This window comes from Corella eumyota, chromosome 1, assembly GCF_963082875.1.
Source record: "Corella eumyota chromosome 1, kaCorEumy4.1, whole genome shotgun sequence".
In the NCBI taxonomy this organism is placed as follows: Eukaryota; Metazoa; Chordata; class Ascidiacea; order Phlebobranchia; family Corellidae; genus Corella; species Corella eumyota.
Window position 1 is genome coordinate 19,656,149 of NC_137490.1, and position 22,822 is coordinate 19,678,970.

The following is a 22,822-nucleotide window of genomic DNA, read 5'->3' on the forward strand; positions in this document are numbered from 1 at the left end:
TTTCTAAAATTTGTATGCAATATCATTGGCCAAAAATATCACGTGACCTAATTAAACCCAAAATAAAAATTACCTTAAACTTTTGTTTTACTGAAAATTTTTACAAAATGTTTATCTTGAATGTTAGTTAGGCCAATGCGCGGGTAATAAAATACAAAATTTTAGGTTTTGAGATTTCATAAATTTTTAATAAAAGTTTCATAACTTTTATGAATATAAATATTTTTGAAAAATATTTTGTAAACACGGTAATTGGACCTGTGCGGTTCTAACACAACAATAATTTTTCGATTTAAACTAATTATTTTTTTTTTTAAATTTGTATGCAATATCATTGGCCAAAAATATCACGTGACCTAATGAAAACCAAAATAAAAATTACCTCAAACTTTTGTTTTACTAAAAATTTTCGCGAAATGTTTTATTTTAAAATTAGTTAGGCCAATGCGCGTCTAATAAAATACAAAATTTTAGGTTTTGAGATTTCATAAATTTTTAATAAAAGTTTCGTAACTTTTATAAATATTAATATTTTCGAAAAATATTTTGTAAACACGGTAATTGGACCTGTGCGGTTCCAACACAACAATTATTTTTCGATTTCAAATTTTTAATTTTTTTTTTTAAATTTGTATGCAATCTCATTGACCAAAAATATCACGTAACCTAATTAAACCCAAAATAAAAATTACCTCAAACTTTTGTTTTACTGAAAATTTTCGCGAAATGTTTTATCTTGAATGTTAGTTAGGCCAATGCGCGTCTAATAAAATACAAAATTTTAGGTTTTGAGATTTCATAAATTTTTAATAAAAGTTTCATAACTTTTATGAATAGTAATATTTTTGAAAAATATTTTGTAAACACGGTAATTGAACCTGTGCAGTTCTAACACAACAATAATTTTTCGATTTAAAATTTTTAATTTTTTTTCAAAAAATTTGTATGCAATATCATTAGCCAAAAATATCACGTGACCTAATTAAACCCAAAATAAAAAAAACCTCAAACATTTGTTTTACTGATAATTTTCGCGAAATGTTTTATCTTGAATGTTAGTTAGGCCAATGTGCGTCTAATAAAATACAAAATTTTAGGTTTTGAGATTTCATAAATTTTTAATAAAAGTTTCATAACTTTTATGAATATTAATATTTTTGAAAAATATTTTGTAAACACGGTAATTAGACCTGTGCGGTTCTAACACAACAATTATTTTTCGATTTAAAATTTTTTATTTATTTTTTTTAAATTTGTATGCAATATCATTGGCCAAAAATATCACGAGACCTAATTAAACCCAAAATAAAAATTACCTCAAACATTTGTTTTACTGAAAATTTTTGCGAAATGTTTTATCTTGAATGTTAGTTAAACCAATGTGCGTCTAATAAAATACAAAATTTTAGGTTTTGAGATTTCATAAATTTTTAATTAAAGTTTCATAACTTTTATGAATATTAATATTTTTAAAAAATATTTTGTAAACACGGTAATTGGACCTGTGCGGTTCTAACACAACAATTATTTTTCGATTTAAAATTTTTAATTTTTTTTTTTAAATTTGTATGCAATATTATTGGCCAAAAATATCACGTGACCTAATTAAACCCAAAATAAAAATTACCTTAAACTTTTGTTTTACTAAAAATTTTTGCAAAATGTTTTATCTTGAATGTTAGTTAGGCCAATGCGCGGGTAATAAAATACAAAATTTTAGGTTTTGAGATTTCATAAATTTTTAATAAAAGTTTCATAACTTTTATGAATATAAATATTTTTGAAAAATATTTTGTAAACACGGTAATTGGACCTGTGCGGTTCTAACACAACAATTTTTTTTTGATTTAAAACTTTTAATTTTTTTTTTTAAATTTATATGCAATATTATTGGCCAAAAATATCACGTGACCTAATTAAACCCAAAATAAAAATTACCTCAAACTTTTGTTTTACTGAAAATTTTCGCAAAATGTTTTATCTTAAATGTTAGTTAGGCCAATGCGCGTCTATTTAATACAAAATTTTAGGTTTTGAGATTTCATAAATTTTTAATAAAAGTTTCATAACTTTTATGAATAGTAATATTTTTGAAAAATATTTTGTAAACACGGTAATTGAACCTGTGCAGTTCTAACACAACAATAATTTTTCGATTTAAAATTTTTAATTTTTTTTCAAAAAATTTGTATGCAATATCATTAGCCAAAAATATCACGTGACCTAATTAAACCCAAAATAAAAAAAACCTCAAACATTTGTTTTACTGATAATTTTCGCGAAATGTTTTATCTTGAATGTTAGTTAGGCCAATGTGCGTCTAATAAAATACAAAATTTTAGGTTTTGAGATTTCATAAATTTTTAATAAAAGTTTCATAACTTTTATGAATATTAATATTTTTGAAAAATATTTTGTAAACACGGTAATTAGACCTGTGCGGTTCTAACACAACAATTATTTTTCGATTTAAAATTTTTTATTTATTTTTTTTAAATTTGTATGCAATATCATTGGCCAAAAATATCACGAGACCTAATTAAACCCAAAATAAAAATTACCTCAAACATTTGTTTTACTGAAAATTTTTGCGAAATGTTTTATCTTGAATGTTAGTTAAACCAATGTGCGTCTAATAAAATACAAAATTTTAGGTTTTGAGATTTCATGAATTTTTAATTAAAGTTTCATAACTTTTATGAATATTAATATTTTTAAAAAATATTTTGTAAACACGGTAATTGGACCTGTGCGGTTCTAACACAACAATTATTTTTCGATTTAAAATTTTTAATTTTTTTTTTTAAATTTGTATGCAATATTATTGGCCAAAAATATCACGTGACCTAATTAAACCCAAAATAAAAATTACCTTAAACTTTTGTTTTACTAAAAATTTTTGCAAAATGTTTTATCTTGAATGTTAGTTAGGCCAATGCGCGGGTAATAAAATACAAAATTTTAGGTTTTGAGATTTCATAAATTTTTAATAAAAGTTTCATAACTTTTATGAATATAAATATTTTTGAAAAATATTTTGTAAACACGGTAATTGGACCTGTGCGGTTCTAACACAACAATTTTTTTTTGATTTAAAACTTTTAATTTTTTTTTTTTAAATTTATATGCAATATTATTGGCCAAAAATATCACGTGACCTAATTAAACCCAAAATAAAAATTACCTCAAACTTTTGTTTTACTGAAAATTTTCGCAAAATGTTTTATCTTAAATGTTAGTTAGGCCAATGCGCGTCTATTTAATACAAAATTTTAGGTTTTGAGATTTCATAAATTTTTAATAAAAGTTTCATAACTTTTATGAATATTATGATTTAAAAAAAATATTTTGTAAACACGGTAATTGGACCTGTGCGGTTCTAACACAACAATTATTTTTCGATTTAAAATTTTTAATTTTTTTTCAAAAAATTTGTATGCAATATCATTGGTCAAAAATATCACGTGACCTAATTAAACCCAAAATAAAAATTACCTCAAACTTTTGTTTTACTGAAAATTTTTGCGAAATGTTTTATCTTGAATGTTAGTTAGGCCAATGCGCGTCTAATAAAATACAAAATTTTAGGTTTTGAGATTTTATAAATTTTTAATAAAAGTTTCATAACTTTTATAAATATTAATATTTTCGAAAAATATTTCGTAAACACGGTAATTGGACCTGTGCGGTTCTAACACAAAAATTATTTTTCGATTTAAAATTTTTTATTTTTTTTTAAAAAATTTGTATGCAATAAAATTGGCCAAAAATATCACGTGACCTAATTAAACCCAAAATAAAAATTACCTCAAACTTTTGTTTTACTGAAAATTTTCGCAAAATGTTTTATCTTAAATGTTAGTTAGGCCAATGCGCGTCTAATAAAATACAAAATTTTAGGTTTTGAGATTTTATAAATTTTTAATAAAAGTTTCATAACTTTTATAAATATTAATATTTTCGAAAAATATTTTGTAAACACGGTAATTGGACCTGTGCGGTTCTAACACAACAATTATTTTTCGATTTCAAATTTTTAATTTTTTTTCAAAAAATTTGTATGCAATATCCAAAAATATCACGTGATCTAAATAAACCCAAAATAAAAATTACCTCAAACTTTTGTTTTACTGAAAATTTTTGCGAAATGTTTTATCTTGAATGTTAGTTAGGCCAATGCGCGTCTAATAAAATACAAAATTTTAGGTTTTGAGATTTTATAAATTTTTAATAAAAGTTTCATAACTTTTATAAATATTAATATTTTCGAAAAATATTTCGTAAACACGGTAATTGGACCTGTGCGGTTCTAACACAAAAATTATTTTTCGATTTAAAATTTTTTATTTTTTTTTAAAAAATTTGTATGCAATAAAATTGGCCAAAAATATCACGTGACCTAATTAAACCCAAAATAAAAATTACCTCAAACTTTTGTTTTACTGAAAATTTTCGCAAAATGTTTTATCTTAAATGTTAGTTAGGCCAATGCGCGTCTAATAAAATACAAAATTTTAGGTTTTGAGATTTTATAAATTTTTAATAAAAGTTTCATAACTTTTATAAATATTAATATTTTCGAAAAATATTTTGTAAACACGGTAATTGGACCTGTGCGGTTCTAACACAACAATTATTTTTCGATTTCAAATTTTTAATTTTTTTTCAAAAAATTTGTATGCAATATCCAAAAATATCACGTGATCTAAATAAACCCAAAATAAAAATTACCTCAAACTTTTGTTTTACTGAAAATTTTCGCGAAATGTTTTATCTTAAATGTTATTTAGGCCAATGCGCGTATAATAAAATACAAAATTTTAGGTTTTGAGATTTTATAAATTTTTAATAAAAGTTTCATAACTTTTATAAATATAAATATTTTCGAAAAATATTTCGTAAACACGGTAATTGGACCTGTGCGGTTCTAACACAAAAATTATTTTTCGATTTAAAATTTTTTTTATTTTTTTTTAAAAAATTTGTATGCAATAAAATTGGCCAAAAATATCACGTGACCTAATTAAACCCAAAATAAAAATTAGCTTAAACTTTTGTGTTACTAAAAATTTTTGCAAAATGTTTTATCTTGAATGTTAGTTAGGCCAATGCGCGTCTAATAAAATACAAAATTTTAGGTTTTGAGATTTTATAAATTTTTAATAAAAGTTTCATAACTTTTATAAATATTAATATTTTTGAAAAATATTTTGTAAACACGGTAATTGGACCTGTGCGGTTCTAACACAACAATTATTTTCGATTTAAAATTTTTTATTTTTTTTCAAAAAATTTGTATGCAATATCATTGGCCAAAAATATCACGTGACCTAATTAAACGCAAAATAAAAATTACCTCAAACTTTTGTTTTACTGAAAATTTTTGCGAAATGTTTTATCTTGAATGTTAGTTAGGCCAATGTGCGTCTAATAAAATACAAAATTTTAGGTTTTGAGATTTCATAAATTTTTAATAAAAGTTTCATAACTTTTATGAATATTAATATTTTTGAAAAATATTTTGTAAACAAGGTAATTGGACCTGTGCGGTTCTAACACAACAATTATTTTTCGATTTAAAATTTTTTATTTTTTTTCAAAAAATTTGTATGCAATATCATTGGCCAAAAATATCACGTGACCTAATTAAACCCAAAATAAAAATTACCTCAAACTTTTGTTTTACTGAAAACTTTCGCAAAATGTTTTATTTTGAATGTTAGTTAGGCCAATGTGCGTCTATGTGCGTCGTCTTAGATAACGATCTTATATCAACGGAGGCACAATTTGACAAAAAGTTGACAGGTTCGATAATAATTTTTAAAGTTTCCATGAAAGTAAAATTTTTAAAATTATTTTTTTTTAATTATTACCTACCACAAATAGTAAGATATTTATTGATAAGATGTTAGAGCAAATGTGCAATTATCTGTGGAGTCCCCCCCTCAACAATTTAAACTAATATCCCAAAAACAAAGAGGGTATGCTCAACGTTGACATTGTCTTATTCTGGATAATTTGGAATAGTGATTGTTCCAGTTGTATTTTGTTCGGCAATAATTCAACCAATTTTTACAGTTTTAAACGTGTTTATTGACTTCAAAAAGATATTAAAAGAAATTTTACCGCCAATAAGGCTGTAACACCTCGTAGTAAAGTGGTAATATTACTTTTAAACGACCTCTGTATAACATAATCAAAATAACATACATTACTGTTGTTACCTTAAATCACAGTAACGAGTCCATTTTTACAAAAAAATAAAAAATAAATACAAACTAAAGTTTTTTAAAATAAATTTTCACTTAAGCGAAATATTGATGAGAATCATGCAACCAAAAATATTTTCAATGCAATCAATATCTAATTTTTTTTAAAAATCTAAAATCTAAATAAATTAAACCAAATGACGCTTCTTTAGTAATTTAACTTCGCATTTGCTTATCTTTTACACTGGTTGGTGTTAGCATTGTTTTTATATTTTAACAGAACATGCTTCAAAAAAAGAAGATCATTAAGAAAAAGTTTGTCATTTTAATGACAAGAAAACCAATAAAGATCAATAAAAATGCTTCAGGTCGCAGATGTTTCCGGTCAGTTTGATTGACTTACTGGTCAAAAGGGGCATTTAGGTCAATTAATCACTACTTAGGTTATTATAAATTTGTATTTGCGATAATTAGTACATAAGGAATTTTATTTTTGAGTATTCACAAACAATAATACAACTGCAAAAAAAGCGATTTGGGTTTGACTTAACAGGTATAATTTTTTATGTTTATGTGATATTTTGTAGCAGTTACAACAAATGAAAAATAAGATTCTTGCACTATATTGTTTATGGGGTCTTATCGTTTCTTTATTAGTTCCTCTACTTTTCTTCTAAGGCTAGCAACTTCCTCGGTAAGATCAGCAAGTTTTGCTGACAAAAAATTAAATCAAAAACATATAAAAATAGATTTTTAAAAAGATTTTTAAATTATATATTGTTAAAATACTTTTGGTTTGTAGTAGTAACATAGGTTTGGTTTTAAACTTATGGTGTGCATAGTAACAGTGTTTAGAATTAAAGTTAAAATTTATTTTTATAAAAACAAATTTGTTTTACCTTCCTGTATTCCACAAGAGCAGTGACCTGGACTTACTGTCATAGGTACTAAAAATATTGTTTTGTTTTTTAATTTTGCGTAACAGCACTATACGCTTTAGTATGGTATATAAAAACGTTAATAATTTTTCACATTTATATTAACAGGAGGATTTTTAAAAAAAGAAATTACCTATACTGTAATCCATTGAGAATGTTGTTTCCGCTCTTAGGCCGTGATCAAAAGTTATTTCGAAGGTTGCAATCCTTCCACTAGTAATAAGTTGAGGACGATAATTGTCAAAGCATACCACTAGCTTTCCCGATTTTTGATCGCCATCGTGCAAACCTAGATGAGCACGACAAGCGTTGTCGTCATAAAAATCAGGGTCAAAATCCAAATCTGTTAGTGTAAAATCTCTGATAGCTGCCCTAACAGCATAACCTAATGGAGCCTCTATCTCCCAAAAACATGTTGGTGCTTCCCCAAGTTCAATAACCAAGTTTTGTGGATAATTTGGACTAGTGATTGTTCCACTTGCACCCTTTTCGGCAATGATTCTGCTGTTGGCACATTGCAACTAAACCAATCAATTTTTAAAATTTAAAATGTATTTTACGACATAAAAAATAAAAAAGTAAAGTTATTAAAAGCACTTTTAGCATCAAAAAGGTTGTATCATCTTTAGGTGAGATGGTTATCACAATTTTATCGTTAAGCATACATAACCCAATAAATCGCAATTAAGTCGACCATTTCACAAAAAGAATTAAAAAAAAACAAAAAATTTTTTAAATGAATGTTTACCTGAGCCAAACATTGTTGAGCCAAAAATGCAACCAAAATTATTTTCAATGCAATCATTATCAAACTTTAACAACAAATCTAAGATGTAACCTTGTTATTGGGTAATCTTTTCCACCCGTGAACGATGATTTTATACCTTGAAAAACATGCTTAGAAAAAGGAAAATTAATTAATATAAGCACGTTTTTTTACTTAAAAATAAGCCTTTGTTATAGGCAGATTATCAACGCCCACAAACATTTTTTTTTCTAGAACTTCTCGGTAATGTTTTCGAAATGTAAGTAGGCAACAGCATAATGTAAACAGTTGTGTTGTCAGCTAAAACAAACAGCTTATGTTCTTCTTTAAACAATGTTTGCTGCATGTTTGGAATTAACCAAAGGCATTGTTAAACATGCGATTAGCGTGAGAGGGCATTAAAACGTTTTATTTACAAAATCGTGCTTTTCTTCTTGGTCATTTTTTTAAATAAGCGTAGGCGGCAGCAAAATCAAAACAATGTTGTTTTTATTAAAAACTTCCAGCTTCGTTAGCGTTAAGTGCATTAAGAATTTGACATAAAAATTAGGCTCGTCTGGACTAAAATAGGTTTCCGAAACTAAACTGACTAGCCAGGCTTCAAATTTTTTATATTTTAAAAATTAATTTTTTTTATAATCAAAAAATGAAGGATATTACTTTTTTTCATTTTTAAAGGTAAATATTATTTTAGTAAAACAATTTAATTTTATACCTTCTTTACTATTTGCAATATGCTATATTGTTTTAAGCTAGAATTATACCCAAGTAATTTAAATATTCCCAAATCCATTATTAAGTGACAGGTTATTACTTTTTTTACAATCGCAACAGTTAATCCATATTACTTCTGTTACTTTTACTGTTTTGCATTTCTTTACTTTTACGATATTTATAAGAATATAACTACTTTTGGGTTTGGTGACCATGCCATAACATACCTAAAATCTTTATGTTAACATTATTACTTTTGGCATGTTTTAAATCATTAAATTGATTTTGTCATTTTTTCCCGTCGCATTGTTGTAATATTAATTGTATATCGTATTTATTATTTACTTTTATCAATGCGCAAAAAAACAAAATAAAAAAAATAAAAAATGCTTTTAACACAAAAAAAAATATTTTTGCAGAATCGCAAACAATGTTGCAGCTGTAAAGCGTAAATTTAAATTAAATATACAACGATTTCAAGAACTTAGAAAGCAAATCCCGGTAAAACCAATTTTTTATAATTTTTTTATTATTGTTTATACAACATAAAGATAACCAATGCAGTTAGGGCAGTAATACGACCCAAAAGGCTTATTTCTTGACCAGTTAATAACGACTTGTATAAGCTTTCTTTACTGATTGAAACTATTTAACTTTTATGTTTTTAAAATATGACTTACCAGTCATTTTTAAACTAGTTTTTGAATTTCAAAGTTAACAATAAAAATAAACAATAAAAATCGAAAAATAAAGAAACCGAACCATAACGAACCAAAATTAAATTATTTAACTTTGGACTAACTTGAAATTTAAAAAAAGTAAATAAATCTTTTTTAAGCTAACAAAGGTAGAATTTTTTTATTAAAAACAATTCTGTTTTGATTCTGCACCCGTTGACATGTTTTTTCCAGAGAAGACACCGAAAGGTACAATCCTCTTCTGCTAATCTTGTATTAATTATGGCCCTTGTCGAAACAAAGCTTGCAGCAAACACGTTATTATAGATTAAAAACTATTTTAGATTAAAAACGTACCCAATTTAACGTTTTCGCAAACAACAACGACATTTTAATTATGCAGTCGCCTACTTACATTTCGAAAAACATTACTTAAAAGTTCTTAACAACAATTGTTGGTGAAAGCATATATTTAAGTAAAATAACGCGCTCTCATTTTTAATTTAATTTTTCTTTTTTCGAAGCGCGTTTTGTATAAAAAAACAAGGTATAAAAACATCGTTCACAGGTAAACGAATAACAAATGGGAAAGTTAAATTACTAGAGAAGCGCCATTTGCTTTAAATTGTTTATATTTTAGATTTGTTGTAAAAAAATTTAATAATGATTGCATTGAAAATATTTTTGGTTGCATTATTGGCTCAGCAATGTTTCGCTCAGGTAAACAGTTTTTAAAAAAAAAACTTTATTTCTGATTTATTAATTCTTTTTTGTAAAAATGGCCCCTTAACTGTGCTTTAAGGGGTAATAGTAATGTATGTTATTCTGACTAAATAAAAATGGTGTTACTATTTTTTGATCATAAAAGTGGTTTAAATATCTTTATTTTTTAAGTCGTCAAATGCATTTAAAATTGTAAAAATTGGTTGCTTTAGTTGCAATGTGCGGGCAAGAGAATTATTGCCGAACAAAATGCAATTGGAACGATCACTAATCCAAGTTATCCAGATTATGACCTTGTCAACATTGAGCAAACCCCCCTTTGTTTTTGGGAGATTGAAGCTCCTCTGGGTTACGTTGTAGAAACAGTTCTTAATGATTACTCGGTTGAAGGTGTAGTTTTTCAATATAGTGAATATGATCCGTCTGCTGAATATGCTATTGCTTGTGACGGCCCTACGGATGTACTCGATGGAAACTCCGACACAGAACTTGATAATAACGCTTGTTTTAGTGCTCTAGCGAAACGAGAACGAGCTTCTACTGGAAGATTTGCAACCCTTATCATTGATATTTCAGACGATTCCACAAACTTAAAATTCTCATTGGATTACAGTATAGGTGATTTTTTTATTAAGCATATTTATTTAATAATACCAACAAGCCCTTTAAAGTGCCATGTGTCGTGTTGTGTTGTTAAGCAAGCATTTAAAAGTAAAAATGTTAAGTATGCATTTATTAATATTCTTGGCGGCGTTATTAACATCACTATTAAATTTCTAACAGACGTAACTTTTTAAATTTTTGATTACCAAAATTAACAACTAAACTTATTTTAAAAATTTTTAGTTCCCATCACAGTAAAACCAGGTTTCTGCTCTTGTGAAATACAGCAAGGTAAAATAATGTTGTTTTATAAAAAAAATTGTAAACTCTAATTGTCGAATAATCTAATAATACAAAGGTATAATTAAGGCTATCATATTTTCCTTTAACAATGCATAACCTTTATATTCAATTTGTTTTAATTTATTTACGCAGCAAAACTGGCCGCTCTTACAGAAAGAGTAGCTAGTCTTGAAGGAAGATTAGATGAACCGTAGCAACATCATACTATAGCCCATAAATCCAAGAATATTATTTAGATTATTTTTAAACATTAAGTTACTGTAGTTTTAACGGTGTCGCATTATCATAGCTCTTTAGTATAATTTAAAATTGTTATATTTAAATTAGATTCACGTTGTAAAGCTGTATTGTCATTTGTAATCATTTAAAAATAAAATGTCTTGTCATTAACATTTATTTTATTTTTATAACGTGAAAACAAAAATATGTGAGAACCGACAAAATAGTTAATAAAATATCATTAAATGGTGATTACAAAGTTGGGGTTAGTAAAATAATTTGGGTAATAATCTCAATCTAACCGATAAAGTATATGGGAAAGCGGATGAAAACATCACGTGCAGTGGTAGTGAGTGATTGCCTAAAACGCTAATTTCCTAACCAGTAATTCATTTGCGCTTACCTGATATAGTTAAGAGATTAATATTAACTTGCATTGGTTTTTTATACAGGCAAACACATTCACATATTTGACCAAGTCAATATAACTAAACTTTACCATGTCTTTTTTAAACTAATTTCCCTTTGTTTAATTGTAAAAGTAAAATCAAATAATGTTACGAAACTAAATCATTTAACGAATCATAGTTAACTATATTGGCAAGTGTTTTACACATTAATCCACGGCGTATATACAAAGCTATTGTAATGTATCTAGTCAAAAATAACTTAGCATCTTTCGAATAATAGGCCTTACTATAAAAAAAATTCTAGTCCATGTTACAACTCATCTACAGAGAATGATATAATTAAGAGTTTGGTGTAGAAAACTGATTGTTTTTATAGTAAAATCACTTTATTAGAATGCTTGGCGTGAAATTGCGCTAAACTAAACCCTCGGGATTAATTCCCGCCAAAACTTTTATTTAAAATGATCAATTTATTAGTTATTTTTAGTTAAGGTTTTAGGTTTAAGTTGTTTTTTTCAACTTTTTTCGTTTAACTTGCCTTTTGTTTTGCTTTAGTTTTCGTTCATCTGCAGTTGTATAAGTTATACCCTTAAAAAAAATTTCTTAATTAATACGAAAAAGTTAAGATATTTTTAAGTCAAGTTAATTTTGTTTAATTTTCACAGCTTTTTAAACAGAGAATACTTTTACTTTACCTGCCTATCGAGGTATTCTGTTAACTGGTTCATATTACAACGAAACTTGGCATCAAGTAAGTTAAATTTCAACCGAGATATATAAATAGGTTTATATTGTAAAATATCTTCATGCAATTCAGCATCTTTTGTTATAAGTTCAAACATGAATTCGTCCATCTCATAATCGTTAGTGATTCTGATTTTTTTAGCACGTGACTTTTGAGTTGCTGTGACGTCATCATTATCAGAATGACCTGATGAATCGCATTGTGAAAGAGTTGGCATGAATAGAGTTTTATGCAACTCGTCAATGTCGCTTAAAAAAATTAGAAAAACTTTTTAATTTAAAATTTGATTACAAAAATGTTTAAAAAAATAATTTTTTTTCACATTTTTTTTTTTAAATGTTAATGTTTTTATTTTAAATTTTAAACACATTGTTTACCTTCCTTTATTTTCATCACTAAATTGGTAATTGTCCATTGTTTCAACAATATTTAAATCTAAACATAAGTTAAAATAAATTATACGGAAATAATAATAATATAAAACATTAAATTTAAAAATATCCAATTTTTTTTTTCTCTAATATTAAATTAACAAACTTTTTCTAAATAACTTTTCAAAAATTAAACAATAATTTAAATGAGGTTTTTTATTGAAAAAAGATCAACTAAAATAATGCTTAACATCTGAACCAATGCATACAGATATAAAATTAAACCGTTTAAATAAATATAAGTTAGTATATGAAAGAAAATACATAAATAAGGAAATCAGAAAACTAAAAAAACGTTAGAGGATAAGTATTAATTTGGTTATAAACATAAAACTATAATTCTTTGAATAGATTACAATATGGGCTCTAGAGATGGGTTAAGTCTGAGCATAGCTCTATATATTGTAGGAATTATATTAAGTAAATACAAATTGATTCCTTTAATGTTTTGATGTCTTGCTGTGAATTTTGTAAGAACTTGACTGATTGTATCTTGTTTTGTTTGAGATAATCTAAAATTAAAAATTTAAATTTAAGAAATATTAACAAATCACTAAAAAATACTTTTAAAACATGGTATTTTAGTGTATTTCATATACTTTTAAACAAGTTATTTTATATACTTTTTATTAAGAAAAAACATTAACAATTTTTTTGGTGGGAACAAAAAATAATGTTACGAGAAAGCCTGTGTTTTTTTTTTAGAAAATCTGAGGACTTTAAAGTTTAAGAGAAAAGTTTAAGCAAGTACCAATTTAAAGTTTAAGCAAGTACCAATTTAAAGTTTAAGCAAGTACTATATATGAAAGAAAATAAAGTTAGACCTCGAAAAATGAGAGAAAATTAGGCAGTACCCTAAAGTATAAGAAAAAAATTAGGTAGGACTGTAAACTTGTAAAATATGAGATAAAATTAGCTAGGACTAGAAAATACAAGATAAAAAATTAGCTAGGCTAGTAAAGGTACAAGAAAAAATTAGGTTGGACCCTAAATTATGAGAGAGAATTAGGCAGTACCAGAAAGTACGATAAAAAATTAGGTAGGACTGTAAAGTATGAAAGAAAATTAGGTAGAACTGCAAAGTACAAAAGTTTTAAATAAAAACGAAAAGTGCAAGCTACCCAAAAATTTAAACTCAGTATTTAAAAACTTCAACTAACCCCAACAAAATTGAGAGATTCTTGTTAAAAGAATCTGAATCAACGTTTAATGCCTCCATCCACATTTCCATTTCAATTCTTGAGCCTCTTGCTATACCTGACTTCAACTTTGCTTCTCTTTCTAAAGCTAATTCTAATTGCCCTCTTTTTTGTAGTAAGTTTAAAGCATGTAGCATTTGCTTTGAAAACTCTAAAAAAAGTTAAATTTTTTTCGTTAAATTGATTTTTTTTTAATTTTAAAAATTTTGCAATTTTTTTTCGATTTACCTTTATTTGTAAGAGATTCCAACTTTTCTTGTGATTTTTGAACAAAAATTTCGATTTTTTTTCGTTTTTGATCTAACATTAAAATTAATGCAAATATGCTTCTCAATTTACTATTTGACAATTTTTAAAAAAATCAATCTTGCTTTCTAACTAAACAATACCATACTAAACACATAACTTCTTAAATAAACTTAAACCCTCAAACCAAAATAACAAATAACAATCGTTAAGCAATTAAATTTATATAATTTTTAATTTTGTTTTTTTTACCTTTTAAGCTACTTTCTTCATCACTTTGAGATTCAAAATCCGAAAATAATTTTTTTCTTTCAATTTGAACTGGATTTTCTTCGGTATAAAGCTCTTTAAAAAAAAATTTATTGATAACTCTTTTAAAGTCCTAGTTATTTTTTACCTTTAAATAAATAGGTTTAATTTTTTAACAAGTAAATTTTAAATGATTTTTTTTGCTAAAATTTCAGATTTTTTTTTGTAGTTGTTTAAATGTTAATTTTTTAAACCAGCTAGGCTATATTATGTGCTGCGCAAAAATCTAATTTATATAAATTCTACTTACCAGATGATTGTTTAGGTAATACTGGTGTACCATGAGATATATTTACTTCAACTTCATCATCAGAGCTATCAGAATATTGATGTTTCCAAGCAAATGCTTCTTTTAATTTTAACTTCAATTTTTTCTTGCCGAGCGCCTTTTTTAATCCAATTTTTTTACCCTTAAAAGTGGAAATAATTTAAAATTAAAGGTATATATTCAACCACATAATCTCTTTAATTTTTAAAATAATAAAAAATTTTGCGCTAAATACTTCTACGAAACAAAAAAATATAATTTTAAAAATAAGCTTACAAAAGCCTAAACTTAAATTAGATGAAAGTTTTTTTTATAAAACTTTTATACCAAAAAAAATAACCTTACATATTCTAATATATGTGGTGTATCCATATCACTGTAGTTAGGCATTGGTGTAAAAGAATTCCCAGTTGAATTTCTACGCTTGCGCTGTTGCGGTGTCTTAATTTGATTTTTGTCCATATTTGCAAATTTCTGATGAATTATATTAACATTTGGGGATAAAAAAGAGTCTGGATTTTCTAAAACAGAAGGAATTTCTTCCCATTTCAAGGGTGTAGTGGATTTTTTCTTTGTTTTTCGAAATTTATATTTGACCGGTTCTAAAATTTTTTCGGATTTCGAATTTGGTGATTTGTTGCTTAATATTGGCTGACTGAATGAATAATCAACGGATTTCCGATTCTGCTCTTCCAGTTTTTCTTTTTCATTATTATCTTGATTTGTACTAATTTCATTATCACTTATATATTGAAATTCATTACTTCTAAAACTGCAGGATAAAATTTCATCATCATTTTCTGTTTTGTTGTTTTCGTGTATTGAGTTTTCTTTAAAATCTTAAATAATAAAATATTTATATATATTATAAATAATTTAGCAACAGCTTTTAAAAAAAGTAGATAATACATATAAAAAAAATTTTAAAACTATACAAACTCAAAATATTAATTAAATTTAAAGGCAAAATCTTAAAAAAATAGAATTTCATAAAAAAATTCTACTTACCTATATTTCGTTGGTAACTTAACCTATCCTGCAGAATACTTAAATTGTTGAAAGACACAAGTTTAGAATTATTTAGTTTTGAAGTTTCGTTTAAATTAGGTGTTGCCATAATAGAAGATACATTCTGAATATCAGAACCCAACATAAGATTATTTTTGTTGGTATTTAAGTTTTCCCATTTCGGTGTACTTCCTGTCATTCTCATGGTTTTATGCCTATTACCTTAGAAAAAAAAACACTCGTGTAATATTTTTTAAGTAACATTTTTTTTGTATACATCTTTATCCTCCATGTGGAAAAGTCGAATGCGCGACTTAAACATAGAGTAACATCAGTTACACCGATCTAATCTCGAGTTGCCTGAGGCAGTTTTGGATATTATAGATTATAATTGCCCGGTAATTATGCTGCTGATTAAGTGCTGGCTCAGCAGGAGTTAATACCGTTTATAGTGCCTTAGTCAAGGGTACTACAGCATGAGATTAGTGGGGATTGAACCCACGATCTCATGTGTGGTGTAGCAAGTGTTCTTACCACTACCCCATGCTGCCGGCTTTGTACACTAACCGCAGTAAAAACTTATATATGAACAACTAGCAATTTTTAATTAAAAAAAATTTAAGGATAAGTTTTTATATGCTAAGTATAACATGTGGTTTAAAAATTGTGAAATCTTTACAGAGTTATGATTTAAAAATATTTAAACATGGTCAATTTTATACAAAAGCTTACTAAAACATGGAGTTATAACATCCGATGTCCTCTTATTTACAAAAGGTTTTATTGGTGTTTTTGGGTTTGATTCAACAAAATTATTTTCAAAGCAAGTTTCGTTAACAATTATTGGAATCCAATTTTCTGGCGGCCCAAAAAGGTCTTCGTCAGAACATACAATGTCCTCATTGTCATCACATTGTTTAGCACAGAAGCCACCATTGTTATTTGTAGCATTTAAACTAGAAGATTTAAATGGTTCATCATTGATAACACTTTTTTGTGATTGATTTTTTTCGAGGTTAGAATTTTTAATTGATGTTGAATTGATATTATTATCTTGGATTAAATCTGTTGAAGTATTTATTAATTCAGAGTCATTTTCAAGCGACTTTTTATTGGATTGTGTTTTATATTCTTGTGCATTACTTTTGCTAGTAGAAATGTTAGTTTTGGTTTGCATGTGTGAAAATAAGTTGCTGTTTTCTGTTGTACAACACTGTAATTGTGGACTAAAAGAAAAAGAATCTAAAAATTTGAAAACAAATTAGTTATAACAGGGTAGTATTTTAAGTTTAAAAAATTTTTGACAAAATATATAACACAATTTTCTATATTAATTAAAAACTACAACTTTTAGAAAAAAAACAATTTATTTAGCAAAACAATTTACATCCACTAATACATAATTCTCTATTTGGATAAAAAAAAAAACAAGATACCTGGTTTATTTACAAATTTTTGAGCAATATTTTGTAAAGCTTTAATATCGTCTGCATCACCACTGTAAATATAATCCACAAGAGTTTTAAACTCAGTATGTGAACATTCTGTCACTTGGTACATATCATTATAGCAACCATCTTCAAGTACCTAAAGAAAAATCAGCATATTTTTTTATTTATATTTTTTGTATCTTTATCCTCGATGTGGGAAGGTTAAATGTGCAACCTAAACATAGAGTAACATCAGTTACTCTGACCCAGTCTCGAGTTGCCTGTGGCAGTTTGGGATATTATATAGACTATAATTTTCCGATAATTAAGCTGCTGATTGCTGGCTCAGCAGAAGTTCATATCGTTTATTGCGCATTATTTAAGGGAACTATAGCATAATAACAGTGGGGATTAAACCCACTACCTCATGTGGGTACCAAGTGTTCTTACCACTACACCACACTGTCATATATTTTTAGTATATAAATAAAAACAATACTTACTAAAAATATTTAAATAATTTAACATTTTATTTTTATACAAAGCAATCATCAGCAAAAAACGAAAATTAAAATGTTACCTTAAGTAATAGGGGACAACGACAAAGCAGTATAAATTTATGAAGATATATTTTGGACCCACATTCAAATATCATAGTCAAGTCACTAAAAGTTGGTGTGTTTATACAATTCTTTAAATCATTGCCGACTTGATTTAACGATAAAATATTATTTTCTTTAAATTTGAATGAATTTTTAGATTCTTGACTTTCCAAATTTTCGCTATTATCTTGTGTTAAATCCACAATGTTGTCTTGCATATCAATTGTATTATTAGAAATTGGGTGGTTTTGTTCTGACATTAAATTAAGGTTTTCATGATCATTGTTCTAAAAACATAAAATCTATTAATAAGTATAGTCTGTAGCTATATGGTCACAACCCCTAACTCATATCTGCCTGCAACTATTACTCGCACTCCACAAATGAAGTGTTTTTAAAATTGTTAAAGTAAGTAAGCATTGTAGTGCTAGTGTCACATTACTAAAACTCCAGGGTCTAAGGTTCAATTCCCACCGCAACTTTGCTGATAATTAACAGTATTTTAAACTATCGTAGGCCAATTAATTGAACTAGGATAACACAAATCGTAAAGCTAGTTTACCATTTTAAAAATAAGTATTGTATGAAAAAAATAAAATTATGGTTTTATATTTATTTAAAAAGTAAATCAAAAGTTAATTTTACCTCATTTGAACTAGAACAAAAATCTACAGTTTTATCATTAGCATTTTTCGCTTCAAAATTCGTAAAAACTTTATCTATTTCAATATTATCTTGGTTTTCTTTTGACTTAACTTCTGTTGAATCTACAGAACCACATTCATTTGTCTAATAAAAATAACCCCAAAAAATGTTAAGTGACAAAAAATGTTAAATGACAAAAAATGCTATAACGAATAACAGATTATAGTCTTAAATTAACTTTAATTAATAAAAATTGTTTTGTAAGTTACACGTTTCTTTTACTTTATTATCTTTTTTAGATTTTTTTAAATAAAAATTTTTTTGTAAAAATTAAAAAAAGTAAAATTTTGCGAATAAGAATTTTAACCTGAGCATTGTCTTGTTGTAGTTCTAGAATATTTTCGTAAGTTTTGATTGGTCCAAATTGGGTAGTAGTCAAAAGTTGGTCAACCCTAAAGTCTTCAGCGTTTAAATCCTTGCATGAACTTAATGCCCAGTTACTTTTCTTCCTTAAAAACTTACTTGGTTTAATAGCCTGCAAAAAAAAAGATTATCACAGTTACGATTTAAAAATAGTTTTTTGCATTAAAAAAACCTAAACACACAAACAATTAAAAAAGAATTAAAAATTACTTGTAGTTTAACGGCCTTCTAAAAAATTCAGGACAGTAAAAAAAAAAAAACACTTTATATATATTCTAATTTATATAATAATTTAAAATAATGTTAACCTATTAATAAGTAGTAAGTGATTATAAAGTATGGTTTAGATATATTTAATAAGGCTATATAAAAAAAGAATTCAATATAAATATGTACATTAACTAAAAGTGATTAAAAAACGCACAAGTTGATAAAGGTATTCTACTTAAAACTCAAAAAATAAAGACAATATGTTAAACTTAAACCGGTAGCATGGTATAGTGGTAAGAACACTCGCTACACCACACATAGGGTTGTGGGTTTAATTCCCACTAATCTTATGCTGTAGTGCCCTTAAGTAAGGCACTATAAACGGTGAGAACTCCTGCTGAGCCAGCATTTCGAGCAATTATAATTTATAATATCCCAAACTGACACAGGCAACTCGAGACTGGGTCAGAGTAACTGATGTTACTTTATATTTAAGTCGCGCATTCGACTTTCCCGCATCGAGAATAAAAATACAAAAAAAAAACTACTTCAAAATAACTAAAAAATAAATTTTAGTTATTAAAACTAATTTGGTTATAACTTACATTAGAATCGACAGAATTTTCAATATCTGCATCTTCAGATACCGCCAAATTAAATTCAGATAAAGTTGCTTTGTTATTTTTATTATCCTCTGGTGAATCAGTATTTAGAAATTGTTTCTCGTTTAACTTTGTTAAAATAACAAATGGGGCTTGCTTGGGTGAAAATGGATTTTTAATCTCTTTATTATTTTCTTGTTCAACAATTTGATTCTGAAGAAAAAAAAAGTTTTAGAAAATTATTTATTTTGAAATCATTTTTAAAAGTTTTTTTTTGTATAGCCTATATTTTCATTAAATAAATTAATAAATAAATTAAATCTTAAAATAAAGAATTTAAATATATACTATTTAAATACCCAAATATATTTGGAATGTAAGCTATTGAAGGTAATAAACCTGTTCTATAGTGTGTAGTATAGGTTCATTAATTTCATTATTTTGATTTAATTCAGAAGTAAAATTCCATTTAGTTGAATTAGAAACAGGCAGTTGTGGGGTGCTACTAATTTCATAATCCTCATCTAAAATCAAAAAAAAAATCGTGTAAAATTATAAAAAAAAAATTTTACAGTTGAACTTAGTTTTAGTGACATTTTTTAAAATGTGTGCATAAATATGCCCTTAATAAAATAAATACTAAAGATAACTTGGGTATATTTAAATTTACCCTTTTTCTCAAATATTTGTTGTAATCGTTCACCAAAAGCTTTTCTTCTCGAGTTTGGACTAATTTGAATCATTGCAGGAATTTCAGGTTCTTTTTTTCTAAACAAAAATGTTAATATTTATATACTAACTAAAACTTTATTTTTATATGTTAACTTATAAAGACTACAATACTTTTAAGTATATGTAACGGTTGCTTTTTTATTAACAATTTTATTATAAATTTAATGATTTACTTTCTTTTTTCCTTCTTTTTCCTTAATTTTTGCTCAGAACATTCAGATGCTGATATTGCTTTTGCTAGCTAATAAAACAAAACAAAATAAATATTTAAGTATTTATTTAAATTATATAACTTTTATTTAAAACGATATAAGAACAGTGTTAACTTACAGCTATATTTTCTTCGTCAACATTTTTAGGGGGTTTTAAGGAACGACGTTTATTTTCTGGGTTCTCATTTGTCTTTAAAATATATTTAATTTATTTTACTTAATTACTTTTATTAAAAAAACAAATTAATAGATGTACAATTTTAATTATATTTTGCTTGTAGGTAAATAATTACCCGTTTAAATAAAAAAAAAGATTTAGAAAAATTTTAAAATCCTAAATAAATAATTTTTTACTTACAGAATTGTTTTCAGATGCATTTTTATGTTTTCTGTTAAAATGAGTTTTTAGACCCCTTGAAGTTTTAAAAGTTTTATTACATTCTGAACAGGAAACTTTTTCATTTTGATTTGAAGAACTTGATCCAAAAGACATAGTTTCAATGACTGGATTTACAGTTTTGTCCAGACATCTTTAAAAAAAATTGGTAAAATCAAAGCATAAAACAAAATATTTAAATTATTTCTATAACATTTATCCTCGATGTAAAAAGGTCAACTTCACAACCTAAACATAGAGTAACATTTGTTACCTAACCCAGTCTCAAATTGCCTTTGCCTACTTGGGATATAATGAATTATAATTGCCCGCTATTTAAGCTGCTGATTAAGTGTTGGCTTAGCAGAAGTTCATATCGTTCATAGCACCTTATTTAAAGGCACTACTGCATAAAAGCAGTGGAGATTGAACCCAGGACCTCATGCAGTAAAGCAAAGTGTTCTGACAACTACACAAAAAATTACTTTATACACAAAATTTTTTTTGTATTTTAAATTTAAAAAATTAAATAAAAGTTACAAAAAAAATTACTTGTTAACATGGTGAGTTCGTTTTAGTTCATCATAATTTGATAAATCCATGTTGCAAGTTGGACAACAAACAGTATCAGGATTTGTATTTGAAAAATATGAAGACTTTATTGTTTCTGGCTTATCCTTGCATTCATTTTCATGGGATCTTATATCAGAAATATTTATATCTTTCGCACAGTACTTGCACTTAAGTTTGGACTTCAATTCACATTTCATTGTTCGTCTTGAACCAAATTTTATCCTCATGCAGTTTTGCCGATGACTTTCACACTCTTCTTTTGGTATTTTTATCTTACAGAGAGAACATATTCCACCAGGAGAGTAGGTCACAGTAGGTTGTAATTTCGAAGTCTTTTCGGTTTTAGCAGTTGATTTTGGAGTGGAAAAAGTATCCATATTTGAAATTTTTGAATTGTTATTGTTATTAGTTAAGTTCGAGCTGGAATTGCAATCAGTTAATATATTTTCATTGTCCAAATTATCCAGCCCATACATTGTATCGTTTATATCAATTTTGTTTGATTTTTTATCAATATTAATTTTCTTAGCTTTGGAGATTTTACGTTTTCTTCCCATTGATATAGATTTGACTTTACTTAAGTCGGGTGTTTGAAAAGCATCTAAAGAGTCGTCCATTGTTGCAAATATGTTAAAATATATTAATTTGTAAAAAATCTTTAACTTTTATTCTAAAAAATTTTTTTTGTTAAAAATAGTTAAAAAAAAGAGTCTAAAGGTCTTAATCAAAATTTAAAGCTCTTTAAATTTAAATATAGGCATTTTAAATTTATTAAGTTATTGCAAAATACCGATATATTATTACATAATATACGTTTTTAGGTTTAATAACTAACTAATTTGTTGATCAGTTCACGTTCAGCTAATTTTTATTATTTACAAAAATTTGCCGCCGCGAGTAAAGATTTTGACTTTTGTTTGTTTTGATAAATCGTGCCACTAATATCTATTAATGTTTTAATTTCTATTTTGAATATTTATTCTTAGGGTAAGATAATAAACCTGACAGTTAATTAGTTTACATAATATCTAATTTACTTATTGTTGATTAAATAATGTTTAAAATAGTATAATTAATATAGTTTATTTCACGTATATCTAATTAAATAATCTTCCCACTGTAAAATCTTATTGGAACGGTTTAAGTCCTGAAATCATTTCTTTTAGCTTTAAATACAGTAAAATAAATATAGTAAAGAACTATACAATAATATTAAATAAAACAGACAATTAGTTTTTGTTTGGTCAAG

At 26.0% G+C, this 22,822-nt stretch overlaps 3 protein-coding genes across 3 annotated transcripts; 1 reads left to right on the forward strand and 2 right to left on the reverse strand.

Moving 5' to 3' along the window:
* Positions 1-9,944: 9,944 nt before the first annotated feature.
* LOC145763718 (uncharacterized) lies at positions 9,945-11,251 on the forward strand. Its single transcript, XM_082575226.1, has 4 exons — positions 9,945-10,024; positions 10,240-10,645; positions 10,874-10,921; positions 11,066-11,251. Exons 1-4 carry the CDS (start codon positions 9,968-9,970, stop codon positions 11,125-11,127), a joined length of 573 nt encoding a protein of 190 aa, XP_082431352.1. The 5' UTR covers positions 9,945-9,967; the 3' UTR covers positions 11,128-11,251.
* Positions 11,252-13,090: 1,839 nt separating this feature from the next.
* Positions 13,091-20,442, reverse strand: LOC145741806 (uncharacterized). The gene is made up of 15 exons (XM_082559467.1): positions 20,351-20,442; positions 20,080-20,204; positions 19,684-19,893; positions 18,813-18,980; positions 18,446-18,589; positions 17,779-18,087; positions 17,205-17,355; positions 16,501-17,010; positions 15,769-15,990; positions 15,106-15,599; positions 14,743-14,902; positions 14,436-14,528; positions 14,166-14,237; positions 13,899-14,088; positions 13,091-13,250 (listed from the first exon to the last, which is right to left on the reverse strand). Exons 1-15 carry the CDS (start codon positions 20,421-20,423, stop codon positions 13,091-13,093), a joined length of 3,081 nt encoding a protein of 1,026 aa, XP_082415593.1. The 5' UTR covers positions 20,424-20,442.
* A 138-nt stretch (positions 20,443-20,580) lies between these two features.
* On the reverse strand, positions 20,581-22,087 carry LOC145756129 (uncharacterized). The gene is made up of 4 exons (XM_082572344.1): positions 21,553-22,087; positions 20,983-21,154; positions 20,743-20,814; positions 20,581-20,653 (listed from the first exon to the last, which is right to left on the reverse strand). Exons 1-4 carry the CDS (start codon positions 22,047-22,049, stop codon positions 20,582-20,584), a joined length of 813 nt encoding a protein of 270 aa, XP_082428470.1. The 5' UTR covers positions 22,050-22,087; the 3' UTR covers position 20,581.
* Positions 22,088-22,822: the final 735 nt, after the last annotated feature.

What these genes read in the sequence shown, in the direction of transcription:
- LOC145763718 (XM_082575226.1), top strand. Translation starts at nt 9,968, where the DNA reads ATGATTGCATTGAAAATATTTTTGGTTGCATTATTGGCTCAGCAATGT. An exon ending in CTCAGCAATGTTTCGCTCAG is followed by an intron (nt 10,025 to 10,239) that starts GTAAACAGTTTT and finishes TGGTTGCTTTAG; the next exon opens with TTGCAATGTGCGGGCAAGAG. An exon ending in CTCTTGTGAAATACAGCAAG is followed by an intron (nt 10,922 to 11,065) that starts GTAAAATAATGT and finishes TTATTTACGCAG; the next exon opens with CAAAACTGGCCGCTCTTACA.
- LOC145741806 (XM_082559467.1), bottom strand. Translation starts at nt 20,423, where the DNA reads ATGATTCAAATTAGTCCAAACTCGAGAAGAAAAGCTTTTGGTGAACGA. An exon ending in ATTACCTAAACAATCATCTG is followed by an intron (nt 14,529 to 14,742) that starts GTAAGTAGAATT and finishes TTTTTTTTAAAG; the next exon opens with AGCTTTATACCGAAGAAAAT. An exon ending in TGAAGAAAGTAGCTTAAAAG is followed by an intron (nt 14,238 to 14,435) that starts GTAAAAAAAACA and finishes TTTTAATGTTAG; the next exon opens with ATCAAAAACGAAAAAAAATC.
- LOC145756129 (XM_082572344.1), bottom strand. Translation starts at nt 22,049, where the DNA reads ATGTATGGGCTGGATAATTTGGACAATGAAAATATATTAACTGATTGC. An exon ending in ATGCATCTGAAAACAATTCT is followed by an intron (nt 20,815 to 20,982) that starts GTAAGTAAAAAA and finishes TATATTTTAAAG; the next exon opens with ACAAATGAGAACCCAGAAAA. An exon ending in TTGACGAAGAAAATATAGCT is followed by an intron (nt 20,654 to 20,742) that starts GTAAGTTAACAC and finishes TTGTTTTATTAG; the next exon opens with CTAGCAAAAGCAATATCAGC.